At 39.6% G+C, this 15041-nt stretch overlaps 1 protein-coding gene across 1 annotated transcript; it reads left to right on the top strand.

Moving 5' to 3' along the window:
* Nucleotides 1-4967: 4967 nt before the first annotated feature.
* On the top strand, nucleotides 4968-11156 carry dlx1a (distal-less homeobox 1a). The gene is made up of 4 exons (XM_051118952.1): nucleotides 4968-5537; nucleotides 7296-7889; nucleotides 8142-8341; nucleotides 8640-11156. Exons 2-4 carry the CDS (start codon nucleotides 7577-7579, stop codon nucleotides 8883-8885), a joined length of 759 nt encoding a protein of 252 aa, XP_050974909.1. The 5' UTR covers nucleotides 4968-5537; nucleotides 7296-7576; the 3' UTR covers nucleotides 8886-11156.
* Nucleotides 11157-15041: the final 3885 nt, after the last annotated feature.

Here is a 15041-nt window from a genome sequence, read left to right as displayed (position 1 = left end):
TCTTCGAGAAGAGTCCTGAATATCCTTTAGCATTGTGAGGAAATGTTTAATCTGTCTCCCGCTGGGAAACAGAAGCCTAATGCAGTATCTCGGTGCCTCTGCTGTCTGCCGGCAGAATGGCGGAGACATTTTAATGCATTTCAGAGTTCTTCTCTAGGTACGAGATGATGGACGGAGGAACCTTATATTTGCGAACACCCAGGGTTTAATGCACTCAGCGCCGCTCGCCGCCTTGTCTTCCACCCAACAAAACATGTTCCGTGGAATAAAAGAAAAAGCAAAGCACAAAATTATTCTCCCTGCCTTCTATCAAGCTCCTGCATTCAGCAGCGCGTCTGAAGGGCGCGTCAGTCCGCCTGCCTCTCTCAGAGAGGTAATTATCCTTTTTCCTGTCACAGGGCTCCAAATGATCTCTAACCACTGGGGAGCTTTTTTAGGGGCTCAGCTTTGTCAATAGGAAGTCGAAAGAGCTTTAATTTTCAGACAGCTGCACATGTACTTTCATCTCGGCATTATTCCCCTATAGCGGTCATCTATCCGAGCGCGAGCGCGCGCGCTCCTTTTGTTTGTGACGTGGGGCCGCGCGCGTGTGTACGGCCTCCCCGCATTAACATATTTATTTATAGACTTACACTTTTCTTGCAGTCATTTTTGTGTAACAATTTTCACACTCGACATTGTCTGTGTAATTTCCCTTTCAGTGTCTCTCTGTTTTCTCCTCTCTTTCCTTCCCTTTCAGAAAGAGCCATGAATGGATGGAAAATTATCACAATTACTCACATAATTGAGCCGTCTTTGTGGCAAGTGCAGCTCGAGGAGCCCTTTTTCCATCAGCCAAAATGGTTTCATTATAGGGGTTTTCATATTCCCTGACACAGGGCACGGAGGGGGGAGGCGGGCGGCGAGGGGCCGAGGAGCGCTGTAGTGCGCGGAGAAGTCGCTGGGGGAGAAGGGTGGATCATTAAGGTCACAGTGGGGATAATTATCTTGACTATGGAAAGAGCATCCAGCACCTTTTTCCTCTTCCCCACCACAAAAGCACCGTCCCTGGCCTTTCGGCACAAAGAACTTTGAAATAAATGGAGCTTCCACCTACAACTTGTTCACAAAGAGAGAGAGACTTGTATCAACATGACAATTTTCCATTATTAAGACTAATGGCGGGCTGCCTTAGGAGATCAAGGGGAGAGGGGAACGTGTTCAGGTGTGCTGGAGTACTGACCTCTCCCCCGTCTTTGTTTGGGACTTAACTCCGAACAAAACCCCGAAGGGGATGGATGGATGGAGGACGCGGCTCTCCAGCCGCCCGCTGCATGCCCCCTCCGCCGCGCCTCATTATTTCATTACGGAATTTGCATGTTTCCCGTCTTTGTGGGGCCATTAATTGGACAATGGCAAGTACATTTGCGACGGTGTAATCAAGCCTTGTTTCAATATGCAAAAGCGAGCAACCTAAATAAAGCAATGCTACACACGCAGCCTAGATGCAGCTGTTTGAAATCATCCGCAGGCAGCAGGCCTCGGCGGGTCCAAATGGTTCCGTTTTGCCAGGCTTTGACTTTTATTGATTTTAATTTGCTGCTTAGTTTGAAGATTTGATGACTGCCTGTCTCGAGCCTGGAGACACAGCAAGCAAAAAAAAATACCACGAGTGACAATTCCACGGTCATTTCTTTTCCTCCTTGTCGATGCATTAAGTAACCATCTATTGGGGCGGATTTTTCTATTTCTCCCAGTAGCACCTAACTCAGGTAATTGGTCATTTTTGGAGGGCAATTTTGGGCCAGGTGGGGGGATGCCGGGCAGACTGTTCTGACCCCTGCTGCTGTCGTAATGATGGAGGTTGTTGGCTCGTCTCTCCCGCGCGCGCCGTGCGGTCTCCGCTCACCCTCACCTGCGGCCCAGGTGAGTGATGGGTGTAGATTAGCAGGTAGCGGAAGATTCCGAGCTGATCCCATCCAATCGCCCACAAAACCGCTGCTGAATCACAGCCGTGCAGTGTTTTGATAATCGTGTGACACGCACACCTGTCATTTGCTGCTAGATTTCATATTTTAGGGAATGAACGGTCTTTTAAAGGCCCCGTGATCTTTCGCTAAATGAAGCCTGCTCAGAAAACCGTAATGATGGGTAGATTTAACACAGCAGTTTATTTATTTATTTCAGCAAACATGACATCAAAGTGATTCAAAGGTTTGCATAATTTGATGCGTTCTAATAAATATAACACGGCGTTATTATAATGTAATATTATACCGCCAGTAAAATAATACATTACAGGAAAATAGCAGAGACATGCAGGCACTTCTCTCTACAGGTTAGAGCCACTGGCCAGCTCTGCAGACATTTTTGTTTGTATGTTCTCCCAAAGCAGAACAAGAGGCGATGAGACTGATAAAAAAAAAAAAAAATCAGGGAATTAGCTGTAAGGAAAGGAATGAAAATAATTGTAATGAATCCATGAACTCATACATACAGTATGCAAACATAAACTGCATTGTATAAAATAGAGAGGTGAAATATTTAAAGTTCTGTTCTAAATTGATCTCCAAAGACTTATTTTTAGAGATTTACTCACAAAAAGTGATGGTTAAGAGCACAAAATGCTAAAGAGTTTGCATTGCAAATTAATCATTTTAATAAAATTAAGTGAAACAAAAAAAGAACCTGAATTTATATCCAAAGAGCTGTAAAATATAAGAAGAGTTGTGCATTTATTATTTACAAAATGTTTTAAGTCACAATTCAGAGAAAAAGAAAAGAACATGAGTGGTTAAAGTGTGTTTAATTCTGTCAACAAACTTCTTGTTCTCAGTCTTTGCCGTACTGATGGAAACAAAATGTTACAAACCCAGCAACTGCATTATTTTAACATCACACTTAACCGTTCCATACTGATTGACACAGTAATCTGTGGTTACACCTCAGAGTGTCCTCTCCCTCACACACATGTTGCTCTCAGTCTCAACAAATACTCTCACAGTGTCTCTTTGTCCATTGGAATTCAGTGGAGCAGCAAATTGAAGGTGCTGCCTGCTTAAAACCCTCCAGAAGAAACCCAGAAAACCCACTGCTGTTTTAGCATCAGGATTGATCAGATACTCTGAAATTGGATCATTACGTCTGATCGAATCTGGCGCTGTGTGTCTTTGCTGCTGCAAGGAAAGCACAGGGGTGAATTCATATGAGCGGGTGTGTGTCGCTTTGTAAATAGGCTGTAATTGGAAGTCCCTGGGTAAATACTGGACCAATATACATCCTCAAACACAGAGCACGGATGTATTTGGTTGAGATGTCAATGTTAATGCTGTCTTAATAACATTTTAAACAGCTCCACTTAAACCTGATTTGTTCAGTCCAAATATGCAGTGGAGGAAAACTAAATGGAATCTAGGGCTTTTTTACACTGTCATTTTCAGTGCGAATATGTGTGTGTGTGTTTTACTAATATGATAATGGGATCATATTCCATTTCACAAGTGCTCTGTCTCTTTAATTTGAAATACCCCTCCATCATAATGTAGGGTCTGTCAGTAGTATGCACTTTCACATGAGGCAAGCACATGAAGTGTAGACTGAATTAGAGCTCATGTACACTGCAACTTATTTTTGTCGCAACTTATCTAGTGCAAAGCACACCAAATGCCAGTTTTACTTTGTCAAGTTTGAAAGCTAATGTAAACAAATTGAGTTCACATTTGATAGTAAACAATATGTGGATCTGGACTGACTAAAAATGTACTTGACCTTTTCTAAGGCCACTGGAAACCAGAACATAAAGCACATGAGTATTATTAACACATACAAAAGCACTGTGCTCTTCTGACAGTAAATTAATATCCAGTACATATTCTGTAATATCTTATTACTCTGCATCCATGAAACTCTGTGAATTTCATTGTGATTGATTCTCGGTTCCATTGTGATGTTGTCTTACAATCTGTTAACAATTTTTTAAATAATTAGACATCTGTCCGGATTTGGGGTTTGGTTCTCAAGAGCACTTTATCAACAGGACATCTCATGGGTCACACTAACCAGAGAGCTGGTAGGAGAGAGTCATATTGAAACAATTAAAAAAGAATCCTGTGCCACCAAAAACAGAAACTAATGAGGGACTGCTCCGGACGCAAATTCGGAAGTCCCTTTACAGTTCAGAATCAGATCCTGCCATAAGGACGGATGAAGCCATAAACCCAATTGTCTCTGTTTGAAGCAGTTTGTCAGCTCATGTCTGTATCTGAAGCACACACACACACTGAGTGGGCCTGAACTGGTGTGGTGCACTAAATCAGGGCAGCATAGCAGGTGTTTGACTCTCATTCTTGATGATCCTCTTCTCTGGAAAGTGCTCTAACTCGTCATCTCACATGCTGCTTTATTTGAGTTACGTCTAAACAGAAAACTGCTGTGCTATCATCCTGACACTGCGGGCAGCTGGACTGTGTTGTATAATTATTATGGGACTGACCACATGGATAGTAAGATGCTCTGTGATGTCAATATTTCATTTAATAGAGACCAACGTTTTTCTGCTGGTCCTTTAATTAAAACCGCTGTTGAAAATTGTTCTACCATATTTATTTTGTTTTTTTAATTGAACGAATAGCAGATTATTATTATTATTATTATTATTTGAAATTCTATAATAAAACAGTAGCTTAGTGCGGGAGAGAAAAGCAATTTAGCATAGGAAACATGATTCAAAACAACTTTTTATATCGGTAAATAGTTTGAATCCTTGCTTTTTAGAGTTTTATTATTAAACCATTTTGCTGATTTCCCACGACAATTCTGTTGTCTTTATTTTAGATCTAGAAATATAATTCATGAATGTATTGTTGCTATTATACTAAAATGTTACAAATCATATTCGCTACTACTACTACTACTACTACTAATAATAATAGATGTCATTGAATTATTATATAAGATTGATAATATGAAAGCAAATCCAATTGTACACGTTTGGAAATATTGAATATGTGTATTTATCGAATTTAAAGCTACAGTCGTGAAATTTGCTGTCTTTATTCCATATAACACTTTACATATGTGTAGGCTATCTCCTAAATTCAGATTAATCGAAGACAATAAAGAAGTGTAACTTGTTCGGTTTGTTCTGAATGATGATAATTATCGGCTGTAATACTGTCATTATTTTCGCTGTTGATGAAGGATCCCCGAGGTAGATTGCGAATGTCATTTGAAATACAAATTGCTTTAAATTGGACAATTTTGAGGATGGTGGATATCTAACAGGTATTTGTCAAACGTGGTCGTCAGTCCATATCATCTGGGAATCGTGTTGGTGCAAGTGGCATTTTTGTACAATATTCTGGAGTTGTTCTTATTCGAGGTTTTTCTGATTTCACTGTATTTTATTATGACGGAATGTACGTGAACACATGTGGAGATTATGATCATTTCGAGAAAGACTGGGCAAAAGACAACCGCAGAGACTGAGAAAGAGAGATAGAAATGAAAGGAGGATGTGGAGGTGTGATCCGTGTTCAACTGGGAGTCGCACACAAACGGTACGACCAGTCTCATTCTCTTCTGCTTCTTGTGAAAATGAGCATTTTATTTTTTCTCTTCACGTTTCTGGAGACATTTAGTTATCTTGAAAACGGATATATCTTCAGCTCGCATTGTTATCGAATATCTAAACAAAGCGTTTGATTGAACTGCTGTGTCGTTTTGCTCATGAAGCTGTCATGAAACATGTTTGTGAAAGAGCTACACATGGGAAAATGTTACAATCGGTTAGCCTTACTTTAGTTTGTACATGCGTCGCAGTTATATTTTCACACTAATATTTTAATGTCATAGCTACCACAGTTATCCAAACCGTATCAAAATGCTGTTTGTTCTTTAAAAAGGTTTGATTTTAAGCATGTAACATTATTTAAATACTAAAATTTGTAAGGAGATAGTAAGGCCCATGTTCAGTTTAATGGCAGACAGGTCTAGATAGTTGTCTGGGGGTCAAAATTATTTTAATTCATTATCAATCAAAATAATGAATTTAAATACAATTACAATATTTTTAACCTTGGTGATTTTCAATTTTGCTTTCTTAACTTAAGATACAGAGTTATTAATTATACAACCCTGAGATTTTTTACGGGGGAAAGGCAAATTATAAAGGTTTATTTTAACAGCTCGGTGAGTCGATAAATATACTTTTGAGCTTATTCGATCTAAGCTGGAATGTTGTTTTATTGTTTTGATAATAGATGACGTAGTAGAACAGTGTAAAGTTATAAATATACGTAGTAAACGTGGTATAGATGTGTTATTTGTTGATTTGTTTTGATGTTTTCTTATTTACTTACCGTTTCCTGCATTACTGGGCCTGCCACAAGTGGATAAATTGCACCTAAGTTTCACATTTAAAAACTAAAATCTGCAGACTATTTTTACAAAAACCGTACAATATAAACCAAAACATTGCAACGTCAACCAAACTCGGATCTGAAAGGAATTCTCCAAATAACAGGAGCTGTTATCAACACCGACCTGTTTCTCTGATCCTCAAGCGCAATAATTCAACCCACGCGCGCGCGCGAGTGAGGTGGATCTGCACAACACTGCAAGTGTTAAATACACAGCTAATTATGCGTATGAAAATTAAACAACAGTGTTATGCTAATTTAGCTGGTTTCAGCTGTGTCTTCAAGCACTCGAGACTAGCATTTTAACCAAATGAATCATCAAAGTAATTCATCTTTGCTTGGAGACACACATTTATACCTGTACTTAATCATATTTGTTAGGTGTTAAATGCTTTGCTCACGAAGCCGTGACCAGCAGAAAATTCAAGAGCATGCTAAATTTGTTCATCATATCGAACTTTTTTCTTTTTTGTCGTATAATATTGTTTATTGTTGTGACTTATTTAAATAAAAATTGCACTTAATGATAAGTTATAAATAATAGATTAATAATAATAATAAATAAATATAAATAATAGTAATGTCATATCGTTATTATTATCCACTGATCACGTGAAAATAAATTGTTACTGAAAGAACATGTTTGTTCAGTACGTTAATGATTCATTTTAATGTGTAGCAATAAATGTCCATTAACAACTGTTTAAAAAACAAAAATCAAAACCAAATGGCCCAATTTGATGCAATTTTACATTGTGTGTGGTATTTTTTGTGGTTCGGCAGGAAGGTGTTTGAGCCCTCCACACACGGCCTATGCGTCTCGGTCCATTCCCTAAATTTCGACATTAGCATTGCACAATAGAGTCACAGGTTGGTCTTATTTCTTGAGTTTATCAGGTCCGTCGGACCCGACCCTCGGATTACCAATCCGCGTCGCTCTTGGAGGGAGTGGACCAATCAGAGAGCACCTTGGATAAATATTCATGATTCCCTGATTCAAACCTTTGAGCGAGTTTGTGTGGATCCACAGCATCGTACCTAGACTTTTCACAGAGACAAACTACATTTTCTTATGAATGGAAAGTGAAAAAATCAGTTGAGCTTAAATTGGGATCCATCCTTCACTCAGATCATAGAAGAAAACAAAAAAGCAGGGAGAGAGAGAGAGAGCGAGAGACATGACCATGTCTACAATACCAGAGAGTCTAAACAGCCCAGTCTCAGGAAAGAACGTGTTCATGGAATTTGGGCCACCAAGTCAGCAAATGTCGCCTTCATCTATGACCCACGGACATTATTCAATGCACTGTTTACACTCCTCCGGACACCCGCAGCACGACAGCGCATACAGCCCGGCTCCGTCCTTCCCCAGATCTCTGCCTTATCCATACGTCAACTCGGTCGGTAGCCATTCCTCCAGTCCGTACCTCAGCACCGTGCAGACTTACCCAAACAACTCGGCTTTGGCGCAGACGAGATTGGAGGACCCAGGTAAGAAATGCTGCGTGTCTTTGGTCTTCGCTGGTCGTTGCGCTTGTCGGCACACTGCGAGAATGTTGGACTGGAGTAGCCCAGATGTGCTGTTATTAGGCTTGGTAATTATTTATTGCGTAATGCTATAAACAATGTATGCAATTAAGGCTAATTATACCTAAAGTGCCGCCTGTAAAACTTGTGCACAGTGATGTGAGCCGCACTGCATGAACAGTCGGTGAGACAGTTTCTTTTCTTTCTCCCTCCCAGCGCCAGAGTCAGAGAAAAACACCGTGGTGGAAGGAGGAGAGGTTCGTTTCAACGGGAAAGGCAAAAAGATCCGCAAGCCCCGGACCATCTACTCCAGTCTCCAGCTGCAGGCTCTAAACAGGAGGTTCCAGCAAACTCAGTATCTGGCTCTGCCGGAGAGAGCCGAGCTCGCCGCGTCACTGGGGCTCACGCAAACACAGGCATGTGCTCAGCTTTTGCGCATTTTCAGTAATTGCGTTTGATTTTAACGAACGTGAAATGTGTCACATTTGCACAACGATCCGTTTTTAATTGTTTTATTTTCGCATTTCCTTTTGAAATCTCTGTGATAACACGGGCCTGTAATCAAGGGTTGCATCTGGGAAATATTTGGCAACGTAAAAGTTCATGATGACTTTCCTTTATTTAAGCAGAGTTAAAGTCATGGCTAAAGCGATTCGATAACGGAAACAGATGTTGTCGCTCGCTCTGACTTGACTTGGTCTTTCTTTTTTCTAGGTGAAGATCTGGTTTCAGAATAAACGCTCCAAGTTTAAGAAACTGATGAAGCAAGGCGGAGGAACAATAGACACAAACGCTTTGGCTAACGGGCGCGGACTGTCCACCGGATCTCCATCCGTAGCGCCCGTCTGGAACTCAACAGCCAGCGTCAAAACATCCACACCGACCTCGTATATTCCCAGTTACACCTCATGGTATCCCACAGCACACCAGGACACTATGCAGCAGCCACAACTCATGTGAACTAGGACTGCTGAAACAACCCCGCCCCTCTATCCACCAATGGCCCAGTTCAGGGGACCCGACACAGGCCAGTCACTCTGCGGCCTTACACACACACTGGCCCTCCGCAGCCCAGACCAGATGTGATCCGGAGACACTCTCAAAAACACACCTACTGACACACTGGTCAGCGTGGACTGAACGAGGGTCGTCTGCACCGGAGAGGAAACAAGTCTCTTTTTGAATTGAAGGGAATGCCGGGAAAGTGGGTCAAATCAAAGCTGCTACTCTCCCCCTTTCCGTGACTTTTTTGTTGTGTAAAAAATCATGAAACTGTTCCTAGTCAGAAATGTATTTCATTTTCTTCAAATTTGTAATTTTCCGTATGAAAATTGGAATTACCGGTTTGTCCATCCACAACAAAGTGCTGGTTTACGGGCTGTGAGAACGGCACGAACATCACACCGAACTGCGCTTTTTCCAAAAGCTCAGGCGAAACGTCGGGCTCGTACAGTCGCTTCGCCATGGCGCGGTGAACGTGTAAAAACTGGGATAAATCACACCGTGAGCAAGTACGAACGTCTCAAGATTTTCCCCATTTTAAAGGGAACAAAGAAATCTTTAAACAAAGTTATTTTGTATGTATGGCGTTTTGTGTTTATTTAAATATAACTTATTTAGAATTTTGTTTTTTATCTGTTTGTATGTTTTATTTAAAATAAATGTTCTTTAAATTATGATGTGAGGCTGCACTATAAAATAGAAACACTTCCCTCGGATTTGAACCCAATTTGTAAAGCCGAGTGTTTTTTGGATCCTACAAAGAGAAGCGGAGTGCAGATAAACGCGTCTATCATCACCGTTAGATGGGAAGTGTTGACAGCTCTAATGTACAGAAATAGTCGTTTTCGTTGTGTGCTGAACAATTTGTGCAAAAGGATCTAAACATGATTGTGTTGATTAAAATACATGTGTCTTTCCGTTTCACATTGAAAAATAGTTTTATAGCTTATACCGGTCACATTAATTTATTGTTTTTGTTTCATGGAGTCTTGTATAATGTGTAAACTCGAACAGTAAAAATCTGCTATGAAAGAAGTTACAAAATGTCATCGCAACGTTTATTGCTTTGCCAAAAATGAATGAAACTCAGGTAACTGATGACACAATTCAATGAACTAATGCAAAAAAGTTGTTTTGTAAATAAATAGGCCTATCTCAATATTTAGCCAACTTGTTTTAATATCCAAACGTATGTGTTGTCTACATATACCGCGCTTTACAAACATAATAAAAAAAAAAACATTTAGATCATTAAAAAAATGTATTTTGCCATTCGAGCCCATACGGATATTAAATTAGTGTAAACAAAAATCTTTATACTTTAATACTTTAATCTTTATAAGGTTTTGTGTCTTTTTTTAAATGACACCTCTAGCTTTTCATTGCAATCTGAACCGCCGATTAATCTTGCGGTGGTTTCTGTAACACAGTAATTCCTCCGACAATAAGGCCACTTGTTTCTTTTCACTTTCGTTTAGCCGCTATAAGCTCTTTTCTGCTCTTGTGTGGTTGCTTTTGAAGGCTGTGTGTTAAGTGAATAATCGGGCAGGTGCCGCTCATAGAGGGGCAGATGAAGAAAGACTGGGGCTGGGAGGGGGGCAAATGCGGATAGGTAAAGAATGACTTGTTCAAAGTGTCTTTTGTTTGGGGCTGATGGTTTAACTGCGCATTTTAAGAAAATTCTGATGCAGATAGATGCCGGCAAGCAATAATACGAAGGATATTTCCTACAATGTCCAGTTAGCTTGTGTTCTTTCGTGGATAAATTTGTTCGATTCTAACCGCTTTTTTGATGGTTTAATTTACGTGTTTATTATTATTATTATTATTATTATTATTATTATTATTATTATTATTGTTGATTAAATGAAGAATGATAAAAATGTAGGGTCAAAATTAGATTTGAACAATTAGATTTAAATACATCTGCATCAAATCTGCAAATGTATATAAAGAGCAACTAAGATATTAGAAATACTATGAATTCATTTGGCCTTGCATCTGCTGTTTGAGTTCTTACCACTGCAGTAGGTGCTGGGGGTGCGGCAATTATTGTGACAAATTTTGACATTCTTCATGTGTGGTCTTTAAAAATGGCCTGGTCGAAGCAGGAAATGGCCTTGCGCGCTGTGATCACAAGCTCAGTGCTCCAGCAGTTCTCTCTGACTTTATTAATAGTATTCCAGATTAAAACATTTATATTAAAATAATATTTTTAAATGTATTATTATTATTATTATTGTTGTTGTTGTTGTTACTATTATTATTATTATTATTATTATTATTATTATTATTATTATTAGCAGCAGCAGCAGCAGCATTTTATCGTTTATAGTATTATAATCTTTTACAGTCTCTGCCGTGGAATCAGGTCATAGATCACAATGTTTATTAATTCGTCTTATGTTTTTGATGTCGTGTATATTTTACTGGTTTCCAGAATAAATTGGACTTATCTGTTTATTCTTCTCTCGGGAATTTGCAGCCGTCTAGCTAATATTCAGAATACGAATAAATAACATTTATTTACTCGCTGAACATTTGTTATATATTGGCTAATACTGATATTAATCAAAGCAATAACTTGTACCGCAGATATGATTGCAAAAATACAAATATAAAATATGTCCTATCTTTTTTCTAAAATTATTCTAAACACAACTCTTGGGAAGGAATAAAAGAAGGAGCCGTGTTGTTCTGTCTCTTTCTCCGACATGCAGCTGTGGAGCAGAGAGGGTCAGCGTTATTTCACTCTATTCTCCTCTTGATTACGCGCCGGGCCCATCAAACCAGACATAATTACAGTCATTCCCTCCTTACTTATTCTAATGCAGCTTCCCATCTACGGGATAATTATGAGCAATTTTTTTCGCACGTGGAATCTTTTGTTAACAAAAGAGATAGCGCACTGAAAGAAAATTTGCTGTGCGATGGGGGAAAAAAGAAAAGGAAAAAAAGAGAGTGAAATAGGTGCGCAGCGGTAGTTATAAGTAAGGCTGGCAAATTGCTTGCAGGTGTATACCGAGAGATTTGTCAATGGGAAGAGGGATCAAAATGAGCAAAAGCACAATGTCGGAGTGATGAAGGCAGAGGTGAAATTATAGAACAAGGGCTGCTTTATTTTCGACTGCATTCTATAGACAAACTATCTCGCAATTTCAGACAGCTTTATTAATGAGGTAGACCACGTTAGTCTGATTCAAAGCAGCAAATGGTGTACTATATTTTGTTTTCTCCACATAGCCGAATACAATTTTCCAGCGAACGGCACGTTTTTAGCCGCCAAATTCGTTCAAATTAACCAATGTTATTATTCGCTTAGTGACAACGTTGTTGTTAATTTCTGAAGAATGCTACGGCGCTATTTATGTCTTAGATGTTCCAGTACCGCTATAACACAATTCCGAAATCATATATTGCTCAGAGGCTTTAGATGCAAAGCACGCATTTTAAAACACTTCGTTTTACTTATTATAATACCTCATAATAACATGTGCAAATCTCCCCAAAATAAGTTCATAAAATATGTGTAAAATGAATGCGCATCCTTCTTACCTTAATGTGCAATAAACGAGAACACAAAGATTGGCAGATCGTCTATAGTATAAGGTACCTGTCAGTCTTGAAAGAAACAGAAGAATTTGAAAAGAGCATCCAGCAGTCATGGCATAGGTTCGGCTCTTTGGGTCCCAAAATCTGCCTCCTCTAGCTGGGCTCAGAGCTGACAGACGCTCTCCGAGCAGGAATGAAAAATCCTGCTTTATTTTCCCTCTTTATAGCTGATGGAAAAAATTGCTGATTATTAGCATAAATGTTTACTCCTCATTACGCTGATGACATTGTGCACTCGAGATCTTGGTAATCTTTGGGAAAATTATGAGTAATTTTTAAAAATTTAAAGCAGCAGTTACCATGCAATTCAGGCTAATTTTGCGTAGGCTCCAAACGGATATAATTATCGCGGAGTCAAGATGTTATGCTAAAAACTATGCATTGATATTACCATTTATTATGTACATACAACTTTGACAATGTTGATGCTTGAAATAGCTGGAAATTGTCTTGCGCAAAAATTACAGTCCATATTAGGACATCTAAAATTGCGAAGAATTATATAGTAATTGCAGGCTTTCAGATCGGGGAGCCAGAATGCTCAACTGGAGCAATTGTGGATAAAATTACAGATCAGAGTATAAATTAGGGATGGGGTATGGCATTTTTCAAGTTGTCTACAGGATTCCGGAAGTGTCTAAAACCACATCATTGCTAATCTTTCAGAGAGAAAGGCACGCAGAACATGTGCTTGCAGACAGCTCCAATACAATTTTACATTCGTTTGCATTTGCAAGGTGTGACACTTGTCCACGCTGAGCCACCCGAGTTGAGAGACCTAATCAATGTTAACACGGACTATGGACATTTTTCGCCAGATACACCGAGACAGCAAAAATACAGGCTGACAGAAACGGCGCAAAACTCGGTGGTGCATGTGGTTAAGCGTCTGGCGTGTTCCGCGTTTGGAATATGGGTTAACGTGATCTGGTTTGGTCGGAGGGCTGGTGCGTTACACTTGACGTGATATTTCATTGTTCTTGATCGAGTTAAACCTTCCCAAGAGCTTGTCTCAAGGGACGGACGGCGTAAGTAAACATTAACAGCGCGTTGCCGAGGCCTTTACAGAAAGGCGCTCGAAAGGAAGCCGACCGCTATTGGTTAAACATGGCATTCCCGTTTCCTGTCGTGTTTATACTGTTGAACGGATAAATTCTGGATCTTGTGGATCTCCGCGGGGCACATTTCAATGCGGGCGTAGTCTCAGCCTGGGGCGACACCATAACATCTTGTAATGTGGCAATCACTGACAGGATACATCCTCATTACATCCGTCTGCTTTATAGCTTTTGAGCCCTCAAATAAACAGATTCATGTAACACGAACAGCAACCTGTGTTGGTCTTATTATTCCAAAAAGAGCAACGGATCTTAAACCACGTCTAGGGCAAGCATTTATTTTTTTAATTTGAGAAGTGAACTAGCTGTGACACTTGTCATACATAATTAATAATAGGCATGCAGTGTAATAAATTCGTTCATGGTTATGTTTTAATAACGTTTAAAATGACATCTTCGTTTTTCTACTTTATTAAGTGGTTTACAATTATCTTCATCAGTAACTCAATTTAAAAAAAAAAAAAAAATCACTGTATGCTGTTGCTTTGACAACAGCTTAATTTTACTTTGAGTAATTAAAACGTTTAGTTTTAGTCGGTTGTTTGTTTGAAGTGATGCATTGAATGTGCATGCATCAGTTTCAGCAAGTCGCATTACTCAAATTCCCTTTTTATTTTCTACTAAGCCTTTAAACAAATAAACAAGTTTTCCTTTGTTATATGGTGTGGAAAATTAAATGTAGGCTACACGGCAGTCAAGTCCCTATTACAAAGGACTCGCATTGTGCGTGGGCTGGTGGAAGTTGTGAGAAATGTTTCCACGTTGTTTAGCTCGGGGCATTTGTGAGCCTGCCTTTTTGGCTGCGCTGACTTCATAAAACGTCTGGAGCGCAGAGCTCTGACTCCAGAGAGTCTGAACCCAGCCGAACGCCTTCATGCCGGGGCGTGTTGGCGCGCTCGTTCCCAGCCCGAGGCTCTGTAGCGCGTCTCGCTTCTGTCGGGCTCCCCGAGCCTTTGTCTATAATTTTATGTATCCGAAAAACTGTAAATAAAGTCAGACCATCTGCCTATATAGTGAATTAAAAAAAAAAAAAAATCGTGTTCGTGCTATTTTCGAACCCGAGAAAAAGTTGCATAAACTCTCTTGACCTACTTATTACAGAGTGAGCTAGACACACCTGTCACGTTAGTCAACAAAAGGTACATTTGTGGGTTTTGTGGGAAACATTTACAAGACTTTGCATCGCGTCTCCAGCCAGACTTATTAAAGACTAGAGACTCAACTGGCGCCGAAGCAAAAAGAAGGCGTGGACATATCTGCGAAAAAATAAAATAAAACCCATAACAACAATGAACTAAAGAGAGAGAGAGAGAGAGAGAGAGAGATAACTGCATTCGAAATTCTCAATGAATGAATACATAGCATATAAAAATGCAGTCACATG

Source organism: Labeo rohita, chromosome 9 (assembly GCF_022985175.1).
Source record: "Labeo rohita strain BAU-BD-2019 chromosome 9, IGBB_LRoh.1.0, whole genome shotgun sequence".
NCBI lineage: Eukaryota > Metazoa > Chordata > Actinopteri > Cypriniformes > Cyprinidae > Labeo > Labeo rohita.
Note: the sequence above shows the minus strand (reverse complement) of the source record. Positions and strands in the feature narration are given on the sequence as shown.